Genomic DNA, 22,214 nt, shown 5'->3' with positions numbered 1-22,214 from the left:
TGTGAGTAAGACAAATATACTAGTTCATGTCTGTATAGTACAAAGATGTGAAGTTTATAAACTGGCATAAAAGGCATGAAACCAACTCAGATAATATTATATAAACAGTACTCTAGAAAATTTTGTTTCCATTTAATGAAGACAGATTTGCAGTTAAGAAGACTAAAGCTTCTGCTGTATAGCCACATTTCATGCATCTATTTGCTTGGGAAGTAAAATACTACTTTTATGTAAGTTTTTAAAAAATTGTATTTACAAACATTATTAGCATTAGTTAGTATAATTTTAGAAGCATTGCCTCTGTGTGTCTTTTTCATGGAAAAGACACAAGAATGTTTTGTGTTGTAAGGACAGGCTGCTTAAAAGTAATCATAATACTTTCCCAATGAATATAAAATAAAAAAATACTAATGAGTTTTATACTTCTTAAGAATCAAAATGCTTATTTTAATGAAAATAAGTCAACCAACTTACAGTTTGTGCCTTGTCTGAGGCAAAACTTGAATAGCTTCATCCAGGACTTTTAGTGCTGTCTCCCAGTCAGCTTTATCAGCATAGATGTGGAATAATAGACCATATAAGGAAGTTCTTAATGTCAGATCTTCCTCAGCACCTTTGAAGCATATTCAAATGATTTATTAATATACTGTAGAATTAGAATAATGATTACAAATACTGGGTTTTCGTCTATTACCAAAATCAACAGAAGGAAGAACATGCCTGGGAGAAAGCATCCAACTGATAACCCAATATTTTGAAAATCCTTTGTAGTCCACTGATGCAAAGGACATGTATCTTTCTTTTCCTTAAAAAGAACAACAAAAACACACAAAAAACCAAAAGAAAACACAAAAAAACCCTTTATCTTTCAGTTAACATATATCTCTAAGTATTATTGAACTTCTGCTTTGTCAGTGAACCAATCCGTATCATTGATATGAATAGCAATCTGTAACTTAAATAGATTCTTGACCAGATGAAAGCCATAGGCATTTCTCCAGAGTCCTATGCTACAAAACCAATACAAAAATAACCAGACTTAGTAATATTAAATCGCTTACACTCATTAAATTAAATCAAATCCTGAAGTACTCTCAGAGAGTCACAGAGTAGCTGAGGTTGGCAGAGATCCTACAGAGCTGTCTGCCTACACCCCTGCCTAAAGCAGTCTCCACTCTTCACCTGTGAAAATTTGAAATACTTGCCAGAAGTGGGTTTTCTTTCTAGATTTCGAATATTTTCTAAAAATTCTTTTTTGTCAGTTTCAAGAAGTGAAACACCACAGTGAAAATCAGACAGCAAATTACATTGCAGAAAACTGTTATAAGTTTGACAATTGCCCAAAACCAAAAGAATCATCAAATGGAATACAAGAGTATGTGACTGCAGGTAAGAAACCAGAAACGTGTTTATGACAAATAAGTCACTTTTGCCTCTTAGGAAAGGTATCTTGAAGTTCCTTTACCATCAGCACCAATCACTAAAAACAAGCAATACCTGTTAGAAATTCTTACCTGTTTGTTTTTAGATTCTGCTTTAATTATATTCTTAAGAATTATTTTGGTAGGTTCTTTAAACTGTTCTCTGTCATGTGGTGAGGCCAGCAAAGGTAAACATGCATTCCAAAAGTGCCTAGCTGCAAACATTACAAGGGAGTAATTTCCAGCTTCACCTGCATGCCTGAAGAAAGGGAAGTAGAACTTTATAAGGGAAAACAGCCACACTTTAGCTATAATAAAAAAATTTACTTTTAGGAACATTTGGGTTTAGCTGATCTATGGATCACTTCAGCGATGAGGACTTAGGATAAGAGCTTAATAGAAAAGCTATTTTCCATTTTTATATACCAAACAATTTCACACACTCAGCAGAACTAAGAATAAATAAGTAGCATATTAATGATTTTACTGTATTTCTGCATAATCTTAGCTCAAGAGTATTCATTTAAACAATAGCAGAAACCTCCTCAAGATGTTCTCATTGGAATAATATTCTTTTTTTGGCTTCCTATTACGTTAATTTCTCATTCTAAAAAAAAAATTAAAAAACAAAACACAATAATTATTACTGTACTGTGGATTTTGCTTAGTACAGTACCACTGTAACACAAAAGTATGCCCCAAATGCCACTAGCCGCATTCAAATTGCTTTGAGTGTATTTCTGCAAATGATACTTTGAATTAATAAAAGTTAATAATCCTCCAGATTTTGACACAACACAGTTCTCATTTGAGTGAGAAAAAGCGTGGCATTTTAGTGAAAAATTATAGATTGATGTAATGTAATCACCAATTGAATAGTGCTACTGTTTTAAAAAAAGCAGCTTTTTGAAACTGTCAATATGATCACCCTCTAGACAGCACTCTTTAGATCACATTTAGACTGCTATATCCAGTTCTAGGCCACCCAATATATGCCAGACATGAAGAAAACACAAGGAGCTCAGTGAAAGGCCACTGAGATGATGCAGGACAGGACTACACTTGCCTTGAGAAGAGGGCTAGTTGAAGAGGTGGCTTTGGGAGACCTAACAAGGAGAAGTTTCTCAATAATCTAACAAAGTTATTGAGAAGCAACAGTCAGGCTCTTCCTAGTGAATGGCAGGACAAGCAAGAACAGGCATAAGTTAAAACGAGGAAGGTTCAGAAATGTCCCCTATGGGTACAGCCATGCAGTGGAGGCAGGTTATTCACAGAAGCTGGGTGTCTCCATTCCTTGAGGTTTTCACAGCCAGACTGGATAAAGCCCTGAACTGGCCCTGCTTTGAGCAGGAGTCTGACCTAGATCCCTTCTGAGGATGGTATGAATCTCTGACACTACAAGGTCAGCTATGTGGAAAGTAGTTGATAAATTTACTGAAGTGCAAAAATCTGTCAAATCTTCTGTTAAAGACTTCAACTCACAACTATGCTGATTTTTATCAGTCTTGTGAGAAAATAGTATGATCCACAAAACTGTAATTAAATTTTAGATCTGTTTTATGTTAGTTTTCTCTCAACATAAAACATACCGGGCACTTTGAACAAAGGTTTTTGATGCTGCTACACGGAGATGTTTTCTTCCAGACAAATTCTCCATTATGCTCTTTCCTTGTATACAGGCTGTAATGCTTAACATTTCTTGTCTCACCCTGTTACCAAACCTGCATAAAGGCAAATATTTGAAGAAGTGCTAAGTCTTACAGGCTAAGATCATACCAATTCCTATTAATGATGTATTCAAGTTGCTTCTATATAGATGTCCCTTGCTTAGGAAGATACAAATCCTTTTATTGAGTTTTCTTTTAAAATTAGAAAACATTTCAAAAACGGAATATTTTTTTAAAAGGTAGACTAAAATATCTGTTTCACACCTCTAATGAAAATAACAGTGAAATCAGATTTTAAAAAACTATTACCTATATTCAGCAAGGAAAGAACATAGATTTGTAATTTTTTCCCCTATTTTTCACTATTGCACATCAAAAAAAAAAATATTAGGCCAAAGTCAAACTTATACACCAAGCAAATAAAAACAAAAATCAGGAAAATGAGACAATTTTTGATACTTTATTTTGGGATTTGTCATGCTTGTGTATGGTAAAGTATGCCCAGGGCTCTGGAGAAATTGAAATGGATCCTACTCTACTACATGTAGAAGAAAACAATGTAGATTTCAGTTCCAGAGTTAATCGGTTAAAAAATAATACACAAATAAATTGATAGCATTGGTTAATACCATTGATTAATAGCACCTTGGTAAGCAAAGGAGGAATACGATGGGCAGGAGTTTTCCGTGTCTCTATTACCGAGTGCCGCCCGCGGCGGCCGTGGGAGAGCCGCGTGCAGCCGCGGCCTGTGTCCACGAGAGGGCGCCCCTGCCCGCAGCAGGAGCGACCCAGGTGCAATTCAGCCTTGAACCGCCTCGAGCACAACAATGAAACTTACGATTTATTTCCGTGGAAACACTGCCCTCCATTCTCTGGAAATAGCATTGACAGCTCATGACTGCACAATCAAACATTTTATTTTTCATTAGTTTGCAGATTGCTACATGTGCAGCAAGTTGTCTCTGAATTTCTGTGAAGTTCTGAAACAATCTATTTAATATTAAGGTAACTTGGTTTTACATGTTTTTAAACCCATGTAGAAAACAACTACGAATTGCAAAGAACAGAATATTGGTTTTTTAAGTTCAATTATTTTGCAGAGAAAAAAAATGAACACTATATTGTATCTGTAATGTTTACTTCAAACTTCCTACACTCAGGAAAACCACTATTAAATGGTGTTGATTCTTTAGTCTTTGGATAAAATTAAATTCTGCTTTTGGAGGAAATTATTTTTATTATTTTACATGATAGTTACACCTACCATGTGCATAGATGGCTTTTAGTGCTGTCAGATTACCTGACAGCAGAGCCTGGAGTACAGGAACTGCTCCTATCTTTCATCACCCCCAGCTTCAACTTGGTCCATGAACTACGTAGCCCTTCAGTGTATTAGAGCCAGATGAGCACTGAAAGCAATTTGCTCCATCAAAAGAAGTAGAATCAGCTATTTTCTGCTTAAATATCATAAAAGAGTCAAAATACTATGATTGCCAGAGATCATTTCAGAGCAGCAATGCTCCTGGGAAGACACCCAAACACAGAGATGTACAAGCTTCTGATTCCCTTGGATAGCAAGCTTCATCTCTCTGAAGGGGTCCAGCGCCACAATCTGTATCTCTCAATACCTTTTACTTTAATTTTCATCTGTAGCTGCACAATTTTTTTTGGAAACAAGATTCTTCTGCTTTTGATTATGTGACCAGACACATTTACCTTCTTTAATTTCTTCAAAATTTAGTTCAAGAACATTACCATATCATATGAAATTCTATGTACTTACACGCCATATTTCTTAATATTTCTGTTGAGGACAAAATTTTCATATGATTCCAAGACCCTTTTGGAACAAGTCATCACTCTTTTATGGTCTTGTGATACATACGCAAAATATGTAAGTCGTGTCAGTGTCTGCAATTCCACTAAGGAATCTGACCAACTGCACTCTAAAGCCAAATCCAGTAACTAGGATGAAAAAGAAAAAGAAAAAGAAAAAGAAAAAGAAAAAGAAAAAGAAAAAGAAAAAGAAAAAGAAAAAGAAAAGAAAAAGAAAAAGAAAAGAAAAAGAAAAAGAAAAAAAATTTTAAATTCCAGGGCCTTATATGCTTTTTTCGACAGTAATTACATGCTTAGAGCTGTATCTTCCTTACAACCCACCTGGGCATGGAACAAGTATGTGATACAGCCATCTAGAAAATGAAAGAGCTACAAGTACGATCAAAATATAAAATACAGAGGTCTTGTTCACCATGTAGTAAGAATTAACATAGTGTGTACAAATCCAGGTATAATTGTGCGTGCCTTTTAGCCAGAAGTATCTGCCAGGACTTATTCTATGTCCTCAGCCATCTTTCAAAAACCAGTGGAATAAGACTTTCAAAACTCAGAGCCCATTTTAGTTAAGCTGAAAGTAAGAATGGGATGTTGAAGCGGTTTTGCAACAACCAGTAATTGTAATAAGTAATTGCTGTGTATGCTGTTATATATATGGCAGCTTGGGAGAGCTTGGGCTCCATAATTTTAGAGGTTTTTTCCGACCTAAACACACATACATATATATAGATATAGATAGTTACAGATAGTTTCACATATAGTTTCATTATAGGATCTAAACATTTTCATTTCATTTCTTTTGTACATGTCAAAGTTCCACCTTTTCAGGATAGTGGTAATTGTTAATTAATTGATACAAATGAAGATACTACAACACTGCTATACAAAACTAAGCCAGTGAAGTGATAGGTAAAGTTAACTCAGTATTTGACATAAATCTGTAGACCAACTATAGATATCTATATATTCATAAGGACCCAGTTCCTAATTGACAGTAATAGTTTCATGGTTGTCCTGGCAACTGCTAGTTTTATTTCACACAGTCAATCAATAGTAACCAAGTGTAGTTGTGTTCTACCTTGCAACTGTCAAAAGTGAATTCACTATAATGTGAAGTTTTCTGTTGAAATGTTGAATGCTTCTAATACAAACCCAAACCTCCCTATAACTACCTGAAATGAGGCTGGAGCCAGGGAGGGGTCAGTCTCTTTTCCCAGGTAACAAGCGACAGGACAAGAGGAAACAGACTCAAGTCGCACCAGAGGAGGTTTAGGTTGGATATTGGGAAAATTCCTTCACTGAAAGGAAGTCCCCATCCCTGGATGAATTTAAAAATCATGTGGCTGTGGCACTTGGTGACCTTGGCAGTGCTGGGGGAACAGTTGGACTCCATGATCTCGGAGAACTTTTCTAACCTAAACAACTTTTAAGCTTCTATTACGTTTTCTCCAGAAGAAAAATGAAAGGTTAGAAGTATGGTTCTGTAAAAAATTCACCTGAACCCATTATGCTCATCTGATGATTATTGAAACAATCTGTTAGAGCAACGTAAGTATAAACCCAATATTTATATTCTGATGGTATCTCTCTTTGGATAAATAAAATTATTCTGTCACAAAAATCACCTTCCTGTTAATCACTTGGTTAAAGAAAATAATGGTACAATAAAAGTTTCAAAAATAATTTAAACTCCATGGAAAATTGAATTTGAAATCAAATTCATAGTACACAATTTCTTAAAACTCAAGAGCTTACAAAAAAACCCTAAATACCTGAGATAAGCTAGGAACAGTGAAATCCATGAGACCCAAGCCATTACATGAATACATTTCCAGACCAACAAGAATTCTTGCCAGAGGATCTTGTGCTTCATCATTATTCTAAGCAGAAATAAAAATTTCACATTCAGAGATTTTTTTTTTTGTTAATATTATTAATGACATTAATTGAGGAAGAAGAAGAAGAAGAAGAAGAAGAAGAAGAAGAAGAATGTTGTTTGAAAACCTCAGTTTGCTCTAAGCAATTGCTGCTCCCTACTGTGACCTTAAAATGGTTGGTTTTTTGTATTTATACATTTTTAATTAACACTGTGAACTTTGAACTACTAGTTTCAACATTAGAAGCCCATATCAACAATACAACGAAGGCAAATTTCATATGCCACTGAGGGTTTCCAGTTTTACAGACGCTATAAAATAAAAATATAATAATTAAGTATTTCTTTACAGCTTACTAAATCTATAATCTATAATCTATATATATAAAGAGGCCATAGTAAATGTTGACATGAATATATCTGATTTTTCTTAACACTTTTAATGCAGTCATTTTATTATTTTACATTTGTGAATTCAAAATCAATTTTGCTCACCAGACATCGTATGACAAACATCACCATGGCAGTTAACAGTGTAAGGAAGAGTTAGGAAATGTAGACTCACTGCTATACCCAATGTGAAAACTTTGCTCTGTAGGGAGCTACAGACAAAATTTATTTTTACATTATGATCAAATATACAGAAGAAAATGTACCTTGATCATTTCAGTCATTATTAAACAAATGTATGAATTTAACTTTTCTTTGTAAAGTTTCAACATTATGCAGGATTTCAGGGAAATCATACCTCCTCCCGAGTCCCAGGCTGATGTCTGATCTGCTGCTGATTTAACTGCTTTGCTTTCACCCAGGTAGCAATAATTTGTTGTTGTGCAGCAATAGAGACTTTTTCATTAGGTATGGTTCCAGTCATTGCATTTAGGGCAAATTCACAAATCTAAACACCAAGAAGAGGAAAAAAAAGTGAAATACAGGAGAATGTGGAAATTTTCTTGTATGGAACATGCTGTCCACTACTTATTTTTAGATTATTGCACGTGCATCTCTAAGCCTAACAACATCTCCTTTAAGTCAACCCAAGGCAAATAGAAGTTACAGTCCTCAGCCCCAAGTTGGTAAGGAGCTCCAATGTGCATTTGGGGAGGATTTGTGGTGACAGAAACTGTAAAAGAAGGTAGCTTTTTCTTTTAAAAACTTCTACTCTTGAATTTATAGGAATTCATTCTGCCGTAATATATGACAGCAGAATGAAAGGGACTACAAAAAATCAGAGGTTTGCACCTCTAAGGCAGCTTTGATGTCAGGAAGTCCACTAGGATCTACTGAAAAAGACTGGATGATCTTTGCTTTTTCCCGTTTCTTTGCTGCAGCTTTTCTGCTACTCTCTATTGCTGTATCTTCTATCTTCTCAGCAGGTTTTGGCTTTGGAATCCAAGAAATAATTAGGCCTCGAGCCAAAGCATTACATAACATCAGTAAAATTTCGGTACTTCTGTAGAAGAAAACAAAAATCAGAAGTGCACACTGCATCAGATCAAAATAAAAGGCAGGAATAAAGTTATTGATTTCAAGAAGTAAGCATTAGTTGAAAATCCAGTTTTTTCATAGAAGGCAAAATTATGGATATTACCCAAAAAAAACCTGCCTGTTGGTAAAGCGGTTTAATGATTAAAATTAAAAAACCTCAATTTTTAGTTAACATCAGGTTTTTTTTCACTCTTTTTCTCTTATGAAAAGAACAACTATTTTCTAAAAAAGTACCCTAAACCAAGACCTTCATATTTTTTATGGTTATCATTGCTAGTACATACTGATGTAAGTATCAAAATTAGTAAGCAGGTATTACCAGTCTCCATCTCTGCACAAACTGAAATTTTACTTTTATTCTCCAGTGCTGTTAAAAGAGACTTCTTTGCTGCCAGTTGTTACTCTACCTAGTGATGAGGTCACTCCCAACAAAGTTCCAAAATATCTAGCGATTTGTCCCATAGTCAGACTTTGACTAGAGTATCTACTCCACAATGGTTGATCATTCTCCCATTGCATTTACTGCAGAACAGGATTTCTTTAAACCTGTGGAATCCATGTTCCCATTTTCATGGTCTACTAATGAGCACATTCCCTTTATTTCTTTTGTTTTCTATTTTCTTGCATTTCAGAACCAGTAGTAATCACCTTACTCTGGTTAGAAATATTTGCAATGAACTACATTTACAAAATAATTCAAGTTCAGAGAACTGACAGCAAGCAAATGCATTTTGAACTGTTGTGCAAATTCAGAGTCTTAAGAGAATTTTCCCAATTTTCTGACTAACTTAACAAAATGCTATTTTGCATGCACATGTTGCTATTCCACACTGAAGAGAAATTAATATTTATTGGTCTGAAGTTAGCATGGCTTACAGTGTATAGTAACAAACAGAAAGGATTAACAGTTCATTTTCACAATTTACCTCCTGAGCTACTCTATATATACCAAGGTTCTTTCACTGCCAATGAAAGCTAGCAATAAATATTTCACAGCACAAAGTGACTTTCAATGTTTGCAATAATATTTTCTGTGTTTTAGAAAAAAAGAGTATGTTCATATCCAAACATCTCAATTTACCCATTGTGCCCGACAGTCTTGAAGGCTCCAAGAAGAGTCTGCAGATACTCAATAATGTCTCTCTGTCTTCCTGAAGAAATCACATGTCTGTTATAATTTAAGATATACACCACAGCGTTGTGAACAATCCAGGCTTCATTCAATTCTTCTCCTATTTCAGCTGCACGCTGGAAGTTTTCCATAGCATACCAAGATAAGCTGTCTATCCATAAACTATAAAATTAGTATAAAGAAGCTGTTATTCCAAAGGTTCAACACTAGAATTAATTATATCATAAGGTTAAATATGCAGTACTACCAACAAGAACAAAAATTTAATTATGTTTCAGTTGCATTTATTAAGTTCTCATCCACTGACTTATATTTTACTCCAATGAGAAGATGGTTCAGAAAAGGAAGTAGCATCAACATAAAATGAGTAGTCTCTGACATTCAAATGCTATTAGCTTAAAAAACAGTGTCTATGGTTTATGTTTCACCCACATGTTCGGGTTTTTTAAATGCGTGTGTGAATCCACCCATCAGTGCCAGGAATCAAATAACCATGTCAAGGCTCTACTTGAACACAGATATAAGTGAGGCATGCCATCTGAGAGTTAAGGACAAATCTTTTTTACTCAAAACTGCATGTGTTCTTGCACTCAAAGACATTTCCAGGTGCTTTGAAATGCTGTAATCATTTTAAATAGAATAATATTTTTTTCACATTCTATGTAATAACTTTCTTTCAAAAAATTTATTTTCTTTCTTAGTTATCAAAATGTACTATTACTTTGAAAAAACAATACTAAAAATACAGTCTTGAATGATCATACAGAATTGCCATGGTTTCAAAGCCATAAAGTCAAAAGCACAAACTGACAATGGGTATTACTATGTCACCAATGGTACAGGCCACAGTACCAGACCAAAGTCCTTTTTTACCGATGGGTTTTTAATCTAATTAGGTAAACTCAAAAATAGCTAGTAGCAAATTTTGGAACAGAGTTCTCATCTTCTTTGCACCTTGGCTCTGATCAGTTTATAATTTTCCCCATTCTACTGAACATTTGCAAGCAGACAGTGTGAGAAACTTTACTTAATTTTCAGATTTAATGAACAGACCTAGGGACACATCTCTGCCATCCTCATGTCTCGGGACATGACCACTGTAACAGTAAGGCTGGTATTACTATGAATGTAAACAGCAGAGAGTTTAAGCATCATCTTCAGAAATCTCTCTCCCCCTTCTTCTCCTTTGCAAGAAATAATCATGTCAGACTAGTAAAAAACAGTACTTGCTATATTCTACTCTCCCAAATTCATTTCAGATGATTGGATGGAACGCGCTAGATTTGTAAACTGGAATAATTCATCGTATGCAGTCAGTACTATGAAATCATTATATATAGAGGAGCTATAAAGCAAGACAAAAAGAGCTTTTTGATTTGAGGAAACATTTTTAAATTGAGAATTTAATTATCTAAGTGTCAATATACAACAATTTAATAACTTTCCAGCTTGGAACACTAACTTCTTGTTTCAGAGAAATAAATGTTAAATGAAAAATAAAATCCACACTCCAGAATGAAAGGAAACATAAGAAAAAATATTTCAAACTATTTTTTTAGATCTTTTCCCCGTTTCTCATGACTACCCAGAAAAATGAAGAATCTGGTGACAATTTTACTAGGGAGAAACAGTTTTTGCAATTATCATTGGGGTCGGATAATAAAGATCTGTTAAGAGTTCCTTGGTCTTGATATGCATTACAAAAAACCACCTGTATGCTTTCCATTCTGGATCACTGTCAGGAAGATATGAAACACATCCTGGATGACTCTGATATGTAGCTTCTGGAAGTACAGCATGATCATTCAGTTTGACTCCCTGCAATCTTAATAAATGAACAGTTGCCTGAAAAGACACAGATAAATAAATTATCTACCCAGGTTATCATTGTAAAAACAGACTGTGACTTCCTATTAGTGCTGTTACCTCTCCAAAAATTAAAAAAAAAAACCAAAATGCTTTTTCAACTGCTGTACAAGCATGTACAAGTATATGAAATACAAATATCAGTACTTCGTAAGCTTAAAATTGTCTACAGCTAATTTTACTAAATAATTACATGGAGAAAACCCCGTAATTTAGGTATGTAAGTTTTTCTATCATGCTGGAACTTCAAGGATCCAGAAATGTAATGTCAGATGTCAAAAATTTACAGTAGAATCTCTTGTAAAAAGTGTTATCAGCACCTGCAGTAAAACTATTTTTGCTATAGTTACTTTCACACAGTATTTTGATAAGGTTGCTTCATGAAACCACTTCCTTTACTTCCTAGAGAGATAGAAAATAACTAAACTCAAAATTCCAGTGCTTCAAGATTTGTATATAAAACAAAACTAAACAAATATGACAGATGTGTAATTTATTTACCTCTGCATTAATAAATCTTATTTCTGCTAGTATTCTGAGTAAATCTTCTTCAAAAGAAAAGGATTTAGCAAGCAGCAATGATACTCCTGATGAGCTGTCACCTTGACCATCAATCATCATAGTCACATTAGCTTTGTTCTTCTCTGCTAAAAATAAATAAACCCATTACTATTTCCATGCAAATCATCATCTTCATTTTTAAATTTACAAATCCCTACATATTCTTAAATTCTTAAATTCATATTCTTAAATTCACAAGGAATATTTAGCAAGAAAATATTTTTAACTGTTTCAAGTAACTATTTCATTATTACAATTCATTGCACTCAAAACCTGTTCTCAAGCAGTGCTGAGGCATTTGTTACCTGTGATTTTGCTGCATTATTTAAAATCTTCAATATTTGCAGCAAATAACTTGCTCCAGTCATAGTATGCATGACTATGACTGAAATTTCAGTGTGAACAGACTCCATGGCCTCTAGTTCAATTTTATTGCATAAATGGAAGTGGAGCATAGAACTGGATTATGCAGAGGCTAGTCTTTGTGCATTTGAATCATGGACTGGGTTGACTTTCTGGTAATGCACACATTGGTAAAGAGAAAAAACAGCATTCTTTTTCTTTAGTTTAATAATGAGAAAGGACTAAGATTGTTTTAATATAAACACAAAGTTTGCAAGAACACACCAGTTTCTATTTATTATGCTTTTGGCTCGCTGACTTCAGTTTCTGGTAAGTGTACTTATTTTTCCCTTATTTTGTTTGGAAATAAGACAAAAGACTAAACATGGCTAGTCTGAAGATGCAAAACTTGTGCCAGAAAATCAGCAAATTGATGTGTTATTTTAAGTGGACCTTGGAAAAAATATGGAATAGGTTTGAGTAACTTTGGCTAGTGAAAAGGAAAATCATTTCTTCTATTCTTAAATGTGAGTTTTACAAATTCCCTGACAAAGCCAACATTAAAAGCCAGCAAGTAGAGAGTGATTGGAAAGTGTTTTTTCCCAAGTTAAAAACTCTTAACGTGTTCTAGGTTTCCAGCAGACCCTCAAGGAACAAGGTACAATGTTGGATACCTCAGAGGAACCACTCACTAATAGGGGATTAAAGGGCAAAAAATGTTAACATGTGAGCCTCATACAAAGTGACTTACAACCCATTTTTCTACAGCTGTATCAGGCATGAATGATATGGACCTAGATGACCATGAGGGAATTTGCCTGTGTTCTTAAGACAAGTAGATGTATTTCATAGGAATGCTTCTCTACAGCACTGGAGAAACACTTCTGACAACAGAGTATGGCTTCTACAAAAAAAACTTAATGACTGATTTCTAGATTTGGAAGTAGAAAGAATATTCCATGTATGCCAACATGCAGTGCCAGAAAAGAAACTCAGGGAACTTTGGGAATGGGAGGAAAGAAAACAATATTATCTGACTCCTTTTAGTAACTTAAATAAATGATTACAAAGTTCCTTACAACATTGAAAACTATTTGTCACTTACTTTCTTTATGCTTTGTTGCCTCCCTAAACAAAATATCATCATACAAGAGGCAAAATCTACATGCTGCACGACAGACATCCCACACTTCCTGTTTACATGCAACTTTTGCCAAATCTGCCCAAAGTATAAGTCTACCAAAGAAAAAGCATAAATAAAATCAGTTAATAAGCAGGATTAGGTTCCACAGTTCAGGACTGACAAAAATAATCATGTGAATAAAAAAATTACATCTAATCAAAATTAATAAATGGAAGACTTCTTGTCAGTAGCAAAGGTAACACTATTACTTTATCTATTAAAAATAATCTCTTCAGCATATCAAGAGACAGAATTCTTCTCTTGGATGGTAATTCTACTGAAGTTTCAAAATATGAAACTAATTTTCTATCTCATAAAGTAAACTAAATATTTCAAAACTAATGTTGAGAATTTAAAAATAAGTCTTGAAAACAAGTTTGGATTAAGAGTCTTCTAGAAAACAACTGCCTTTATATTTCAGCACAGGAATTTTTAGTGCAGCAAAAAGGTAGACACATCCTTTTAAATAAAGAATGACAAAATGAGATATAAATAGTCAAAATTAAACTTGTCATTTTTCTACAGATTAATCTTTATGGCTCTCAGAATGAACTACTTAGTTTTTGTACCAAAATAGTTTTAGCACATGATGTGCCTTTTAGGTACAAGGACTTAAAAAGACACTTGCAAGGATCAATTCTTCATCAAGTACAAGACTTAATCCACACATCCCTCTGTATGTTGGGCTCATATCAGTAGAACAGGTGAGTTTCAGTGTGCATGTGAGAGAGCAGATTAGAAACAGAATAGAATTCTGCATAGCATGCAAATGTAACAGAGCTTTCTGGACAAGAAATTATACACACACTTCACTATGTTGCCAGAGGCTGAAGCATAAACCTCTTACAAGGTACCATCCACAAAGAACCTGAGACGGAGCCTTTCCTCTTAAAGACTTCTACAAAAGATGAAAGAGACACTTCTGGTCTGTAGCAATTACCTTTCTCTGCCATTTCCATTTCTTAAGTGTTTCAAATGTTCATCAACTTTCTCCACACTTTTAGTATGATGTTGGGCTTTTGCACAGAGGTAGCTTATTTGACTATTACTTTTACCTGAGAAAACTTGGTAAAGAAACAAAAATTAACAGTAGTTTTTATATATTAGAAATTTTAAAATCCACAAGAACAGCAAGGAATTAGATCCATAATTCCTTGGTGAAACATTCAAAATTCAGCCCTTTTCTCATTTCTTCAAGCTTTCCCCAAACCAATCAACCAGCATAAAATCATGTACTCCACCAGCATCTATTTTGGTTTTTTGCTGTATCTTGAAATACAGTTGCCCCATCCAAAAGTGATCTTTTGGATATACTTGTTTAGTATCCAAGTATCTCAAATACATCTCTTTTCTGACAGGACATATAGTGTTCTAGTTAGGTTGATTCGAGAACAAGTGAACCATCTAATATGTAAAGTACACATTAATTCTGAAAACAAGAAGTTTTTTATGCAACTGAAAAGAAAAAATAACCATATAAATCTGATGTTCTGTCCTATGTACATTTAATATAATAAATTTGAATTTGTATTTTCTTACTCCTTCAATACACATGCGTAAGCTTGTGACAACTTAAATCATAGAAAAAGCAAAAACACACTGCTTGGATGACAGCCTAAGAAACAACTGAAATTCTTCAGAACAAAATTTTATGAAATATTATGTCAAAAGTCTTGTTACAGTCTCAATGTTGTAATAATCTCACTCATTTTAAAGACTCAGCTTGGAAGGCTTATGTGTGCTCAGATTTATTCTCAGAGGAACTTCAGAAGTAACTGTACAGTTGTGTCATGGTTTGACACTGGCACAATGCTAGTGCCCTCATGAACATGTACCTTCTTAATAGAAATGCTGTGAGATGTTATTAGGAACAGAGCAGAGCAGGCTCAAACTTAATAACAAAGAAAAAAACTTTATTAAAACTACTACTACTATAAAAGACACACACACTAAATCTAGGATGAAGACCCTCTAAAACACTCTTCTTCTTACCTAATTCCAACAAAAACTACAGTGAGATATCACCCGGGATTCCTGATCAATTTGCCACTCTTCAGATAATCAATACTCAGTCTATCAAGGGAGAGAGAAGTCTCTCCTGCGCCATAGACCCCCCAGGAAGCACAGTTGCCACCTCCTGTGTTTCCCTGTCACACATGGCAACCGCCCAGAGAAAAAAATCTGCCAGTGTGACACTCTCCTTTCCATGTCACAGTGCTGTTACTACTATGTATGGACAGACTGCTCATAGGGCTCCTTTAAGGGTGCTTTGCTACGGACTAAAAGAGACAACAGTTCAGCTTCTCATCTTGGGACTACAGTCTCCCCCATTTTCCCCTGGGGCCAAGGGTCTAAGAACAGAGATCATCTTTTTCTTGAAGGCAGAGGCCATCACCATTCCCTCCTCAGCTTTTCTCTGTTCTTGTTATTCTTGTGCTGGTGGTTGCTGAAGCAGGTCTCTTTGGATCACTACTGCATCCCCTTAAAATGCAGTCTCTATTGCAGGAGAATTTGGTTCAGTCTATGGCTAACAAGAAAAGTCTAGCCAAAAGCTACTCCATCATCTCCTCTTACCTAAAAATTTCTTCTTCTAACATCTCAGGTCCCAGACTGTCTCTTTTCTACTATAAATTGAGGAGGAGTAATATTTTATAAAGCCTTCATTTTCCAGGATAGGGTTAAAAGTTCAGACTCCCTGGATGGCTGAAATCTCAGCCCAGAACTCTCAACTCTTACACTGGGCATCTCCCCCCCCCCCCCCCCCGCCTTCTCCTTCTCCTCTGCTGGCAAATTTCCAGGTGCCGCCAGGCTCTCTGTCTCTTCCCCTCTTGGTGGGGGGGAACGACAAAGGCATCTCTGTTTCTCCCCACCCTTCCATCCTCAGGAGCTGGCTCAGTTCCAGACCCTTCAGCCCCCTCAGCCTACCTGGACAAGGCCGCGTGGCTTCCCCTCCCACACCCAGCCCATGGCCGGGCAGGGGAGAGTCTGCACTCTCTGAGGACCCTGGGAGTTCTTGCTTTTAACCCTCTGTGTGCTCAGAGGCGGGTCCATGCCTTCAGTGGTCACTCTAGGTGCCAATATCCAAACTTGACCACTGATTGGTTTGACCCAACTTCCTGAAAAAATTCACTTCCATGTCAAACCACGACAAGTTGTCAAGTTAAAATTTAACAGCAAGGAGATATCCATGATTTTAGTTCTCTTCATTTCACAAATACAATAAGTTTTATCACTTTAAATAATTTATTAAAATGTTTTTCAGCAACATAGTTTTCATATTCTTAAAAGGACTGCAGAGAGTGGCATAGTTGATCTGTAAATATGGCTCTGGCTTGTAAGTGATTAGTTGATCAAATTTGAAATGGGGATATGCAAGGTGGACTTTGTGGCTTGGCTGAACAGACAGCATGAGAGAGCTGCATCGTGTTCCACAGCACACAGGCTGCTCTGGAAGCAACAGGACTCTTTCTGTAGGATTCCCTTCCTCCAGCATAATCTTTACTGCAGGAGTACACTGGTTTTACTCAAAGTTAGTAAAATTAGTCACACGCACACATACTTGCTTTATTGCCAAGATAGTACAAAACAGTTTAAGCAGTCTGGAAAGTCTGTTCCCTGTCCACTCTTCCTCAACCAGAGGCTGTATAATCACAAACTGATTTTGTTTTTCTGTTTGGGGCATAAGGAATGTGTCCATTTATGTTCATGTTTTAGAAAGTAAATAATGAATTCACACCTAAATCTCTGTGCAAAACTAGAGTTCTCAAAGGCAAGATCTTAGAAGAGAAAGACAATTACAATATAGAAAGAATATCCAGCGTAATTAACACTGGGTATTACTGAGTGAAATTTCTGAAAACATCACTTAAAAATGACCTTGGTTAAAAATATTCGGGAATTGTACATGGTGAAAAAAAGAACTCCTTACAGCACACTACAGCACAACAGTAGGATTCAAAGGAATATGGAGGGGAAATCAACACCTTTTCCAGGATCACCATACAACTTTTTTATCCCCAATGAAAATGATAGGAAGTCTGCCACAGAACTCAGCAGAACTATTACTTCATTTGTATTGCAATATTCCCTATATGTTGCCATTGCATGCTATGTCCAGCCTTTAAGAGTGTGCAAAGCAAAGTTAGTAACTCAAAGTCACACGCACATACTTTACCTTTAGCTTCATTCTCACTGTCAAGGACTATTTGAAATGTGTCAGGAGCTAATGCAAGTCCTGCATTTACCAGAAGGGATCTCTTTTTCCTCACATTATCCTTTTGATTTCCCCTTTTAGCCTACATAAAGAAAAGAACTCATTGTTATAAGGTTCATTTTATATTCCAACTAGACCTTATTTACTAAACATGACAGAATATACATCATATAACTTGCTACTACCAAAAAAATACCCATAGGAATTGTGCATCTTTAGCTATCTTACACGTCATTCTACAGCAATATTGTCATTGAAAGTAACTTCTGTTGATATTCACATGATTACACCACAGGTAATTTAATACAAAGAGCTGTTTCTGCTTCTCATGAATCTTTACAGTATATTCCTCAGTATAAAACCTGACATTATGTTATACCTTCTCAAACAAAGAACAGAATTTATTTACAACCAACAGTAACATATCCAGTGTGTAGTAACTAGGAATTGCTATAAAATATAATAAAATCCTGGTCTGCTAAGAGCTAACTAAAATCAGAGGAGGTGTGGATTTTTTAAAGCAACACTTAAACTGAATAAGCTTGCATGGAAAAGAATTTAAACCCAGAAAACAATCAGTTGCCAGTATGATTTTTGTTCAGATGCTAAGGCAGCACAACAGAATTAGATGCAGTAATTCCTGACAGTGCCCATATTGTGACTGTAGAGTATATTATTTAGTGGCATTTGTAAGTGCCACATGATATTGATTTATCTCATAGCCAGCTAGGATGTTTAGCAATTTGGACACTGTGCTTCTCATTAAATAAAACTGTTTCATGCAATGAACTCCTAATTATTGACAACTGCTATTCTTTTTTTGCTGATATTTCTGCTAATTGACAACTCTCTGCCTTCCCCCAAGAAATAAGCTTTGAAAGAACTGGGAAAAAAGTCCTCTATTATGATCTTCAAACTGTGAAGCAGCACAACCACTTCAAGGCTACAAAGCAAAGACAGTTTGCTGAAAAAACAAACTGATGATGGCTCTACTAATATGCAGTTCAACTAAACAGCTGTCTCTCCTCTGGTGGAATTTAATAAGCTAAAGATCTTGCTCTCTATGCTTACCTGTTCAATCAGCATTACCGCCTGATCCTCTAGATGCTCAGGTGACTTGTACAGCATAGCACTCAAACGAAGGCGGTTAAAACTCAGTCTTAGATGTTCTTGATACTGCCCACTGTTGTTCAGGTGCATAGCTTTTTGCAAATGTTCCAGAGCAGCCTCGAGTCTATCCCCATCTTCTTCAATACGAGCTATTTCCATATGAACTTGGCAACGCAACAAAATCAACATGCTAAGGATTACAAATTTAAGTATAAACGGTTAAAATAAGGCACACTAAAATTCTTAGACCTAAAACTCACCTGAAGGTGAATCTCAATAATTAAAAGTGACTCTAGTATTAAAATGCATATTCTCTTTTCAACTGACTTGTTGCTTTAATTTTCACTATCATACCTTTTTAACTGAAATTAATTATAAAATTTAACTGGGTATTACTTTCACTGGCCCTGCAGGAGATAGCAACACATCTTGTGGACTAACTGGTCTCTACATATCTGTAGAACTCTTTTTCAGTACTGCTTAGGTGTACAAATCAGGTGAAGAGGTTTTCAAAAGTAGTTAACTGCCAGAGAAACTATAATGTGCTGAAATAAGGACTTTTGACAAAAGTTCACTCTCTGTTCCTAACATTTAAGTGTAATACTTAATGTGTAATACTTAATACTAATACTCCTGAAACTCTAGCCCTGGTCATATTTGCTCAGCTCTTTTAAAGATGTGGCTCACCTCAGGCATACACATTCACTCTAAGTACGGTCTCTACCCAGGTGTTGTTGACTTCACTCTATGAAGCCAACATATATATCTTCACCAAAAACTGCATGTTCTCCAGTCCCAGGTACACTCAGCTCCCTATCCATCAGCTGCCCCAGGAAGCTGCTCATGACAGCTCAGAGCTCTACATACTACTACTGATTATTTTCAGGAAGAAAAACAAAAAATCAGATAAATTAAAACAATGTTATGAAAAAGAGAGAGAAGAAAGATTTTCAAGCCTATCAAATATCATGCCATAGAACAAATGTATGTCCACATCAGAGCCAGCCTGACTGAGCAAGTACCACCCTTTTCCTGTGGACCAAAGTAGCCACAATTAATGCTGCAATCAAACCAAAAATTAAGACAGGTGAATTAATAGACACAAATTATTTCATGTAGTTTTTTTTTTCCGAAGCAATTTTTTGAATTTTATTTTTGCAACCAACAAAACTGATTTTAACACAAGAATCTAGACCACAGTCCAACATATATACTGCAGCTTTGGAATTTTCTCACATAATTTAGATTAATTAGAGTATTTTTCAATTTCTAAAACATTTCAATATTTGTTACAGGTCATTAAACAGCGTATGATTGTGCCTGAAAGGAACCTATATTTAAATGATTAACAGGGAAATGTATGCAACATGCAGATATGCTTTTATTACAAGCTAGTGGAAAATTCTCAAAGGCACTTAATATCACAGAACTTGAGCTTTTAAATGAGTTTGATGCTTTGAGACCTTTCAAAAAACTATACAGCATTGAAAATTACCTGTCAATCTCTTCAAGGACATCAGCAACTGAGATCAATGGCTTTCGCACATGTTGATGCAAATTGTGTTGTAGTAGTGGTAAGCACAGATTCCACTGGGTTGCACAAACAACATGAATCACACCAGGATCTCCCAACTGAACTGCACGTTTTAATGTTACTTCAAGATTTTTGATCAATTTCAGCTGAGCCTACATACATGAAGAATTAATTAGCACTACTGTATTAATAAATGGAATTTCTTACATGTTCCTCCAAATTTTAATCTTAGGACTGTTTTCAATAGAAAGCAGTCCCTCAGTCAGCAGACTTTGGAGACCTTTTTCTTAATAATTCCTTTAATAATTTTTTTTTTTTTTTTAACAGGCATCAGTAATTAAGGAGTATTTCTTTTTAGGTGCTCCAGGCTGCTACCACGGATCTCTGCCAGAAGTCAGTCAGCTACCCCCCATTCTTATGACAAACAAGAATTGATAATTGTGAATATTTGTGAATTCAGAAGGTTTAGCCATTTTGGGTTTTTTTTTCACATTCAGCTACAGATGCAGTACAAAAGAGGAAAAAAAGAAATATTATTAATGGAATTTGCCATACTGTCAATTAAACTTGGTTCTTATTAAGTCTAGAAGACAATGCTATCTACAGTAACAGATGTCATTTATTATGTTATTTTTAGAGGTTATGCAAGTAAAAAAAAAATCAGGAAAAAATCAAACAAAATCCCTCTCCAACTGCATACACTGTAGACTTAAAGTTTAGAAATACCTAAATATCTTGTTTTACATTTTAGTATTACTAGTGCTTCATATTATGAAGAATTCATTAACAAGAGGGTTTTTTTCAAAGGATGAGTGGAATTTCTGAACTCCAAAATGATAACAGACGTAGATAATAGCACTACAAATTTCCATTAAACATATTCTTATTTCCCACTGCAGGAACTTAAGGTGACTCTAACAACTTGTCTAAACTGCTCATTGTAGGTATCTCTCTAATACCGTTCATAATACTGGTATTTAGGCTTCTAACTTTGATGGTCTGAACCAACCAACCGCAGAAATTCAAGAAAATCCTTCCTCGTGTGACAATTTATCAGGAACAATCCACATTTCTCTGACATAAGAATTTGTATGAGATTGACCATAATATACAATCACAGCTGAGATGGACTCAATGATCCCTAGTGGTCCTTTCCAACCCAAGATATGCCATGAAAAGAGGTCCCATAAAGGCAAAATACAAAAACATGCCTCAATGCTACTACCTTTGCTCTTGGAAAGCAATATATTATGAACCTTTACAGTAAGACAGAATACTTAAGGGAGCAACACACAACTGTGGTTTATTTTTCTCTGTTTCCTTCTTGGAAGTCCAATTTAAAAGAGTATGAAGGTTAAAAGAATTCCTTATCCATATAATGTAATTAAAACACAGAGTCAAATGCAATATTCCACATTTAACAAATTAAAACTTTGACTTTTTTCTCAAAGTTAAAGGACGCACCTCAACAACTCCTTTGGTATAAGTCACAATTTCAGTGCCATTTTTCTTCATTTCATATTCACATTCCAGACATTCTATCTCAATAAGTTTCCCTTGCTCCTACAAAGTAGTCATAAACAAAATGCTAATTTTGTTAATTAAAAATACCACAGAAGTTAAACCCATGCAATTACAGTAACACAGTACTGTACTTTCCTACTGAAAATCCTACTATACTAGCCAGTTAACTGCAATGATACAAAGGGAATAGTATTTATTGTTTGAACTGCAGTCACTTGTTCCTCACTGGAGGCTGCAAAATAACTTTTAAGCTGTTCATTGCCAGAATTTGCAGAAAGAAAAGCAGTGTACACCTGATTCCTCCTATACTGTAATTTGATTTCAGTTCTAATAGAACCATAGAATCACAGAATGGTTTGGCTTGGAAGGGGCCTTAAACCCTATCCAGTTCCAACACCCTGCCATGGGCAGGGACAACTTCCACTATCCCAATATGCACCTAACTCCATCCAACCTGACCTTGA

The 22,214-nt window shown here is 35.3% G+C and overlaps 1 protein-coding gene across 10 annotated transcripts in view; it reads right to left on the bottom strand.

Annotated features, from left to right (window-relative positions):
• Positions 1 to 22,214, bottom strand: part of CFAP46 (cilia and flagella associated protein 46) — a 69,853-nt gene that overhangs the window by 35,923 nt on the left and 11,716 nt on the right. For 8 of the 10 annotated variants that reach the window (XR_008432162.1, XR_008432161.1, XR_008432163.1 and 5 more), the window contains exons 10-26: positions 21,691 to 21,789; positions 20,188 to 20,378; positions 18,654 to 18,882; positions 17,544 to 17,664; positions 14,310 to 14,433; positions 13,292 to 13,422; positions 11,785 to 11,930; positions 11,129 to 11,262; positions 9,367 to 9,579; positions 8,040 to 8,250; positions 7,546 to 7,695; positions 6,694 to 6,801; positions 4,872 to 5,053; positions 3,011 to 3,142; positions 1,515 to 1,680; positions 721 to 805; positions 475 to 613 (exon numbers count right to left, since the gene is read on the bottom strand). Coding sequence is in view for 7 of the 10 variants with exons in the window: in XM_053949736.1 (XP_053805711.1) it covers positions 475 to 613; positions 721 to 805; positions 1,515 to 1,680; positions 3,011 to 3,142; positions 4,872 to 5,053; positions 6,694 to 6,801; positions 7,546 to 7,695; positions 8,040 to 8,250; positions 9,367 to 9,579; positions 11,129 to 11,262; positions 11,785 to 11,930; positions 13,292 to 13,422; positions 14,310 to 14,433; positions 17,544 to 17,664; positions 18,654 to 18,882; positions 20,188 to 20,378; positions 21,691 to 21,789 (2,561 nt within the window). In the remaining 3 variants the exon portion in view is untranslated. The remainder of the gene's footprint in view (positions 1 to 474; positions 614 to 720; positions 806 to 1,514; positions 1,681 to 3,010; positions 3,143 to 4,871; positions 5,054 to 6,693; positions 6,802 to 7,545; positions 7,696 to 8,039; positions 8,251 to 9,366; positions 9,580 to 11,128; positions 11,263 to 11,784; positions 11,931 to 13,291; positions 13,423 to 14,309; positions 14,434 to 17,543; positions 17,665 to 18,653; positions 18,883 to 20,187; positions 20,379 to 21,690; positions 21,790 to 22,214) is intronic. The other 2 variants (XM_053949733.1, XM_053949731.1) reach the window with 2 other exon arrangements.

Source organism: Vidua chalybeata, chromosome 8, assembly GCF_026979565.1.
Source record: "Vidua chalybeata isolate OUT-0048 chromosome 8, bVidCha1 merged haplotype, whole genome shotgun sequence".
Classification (NCBI taxonomy): Eukaryota; Metazoa; Chordata; class Aves; order Passeriformes; family Viduidae; genus Vidua; species Vidua chalybeata.
Note: the sequence above shows the minus strand (reverse complement) of the source record. Positions and strands in the feature narration are given on the sequence as shown.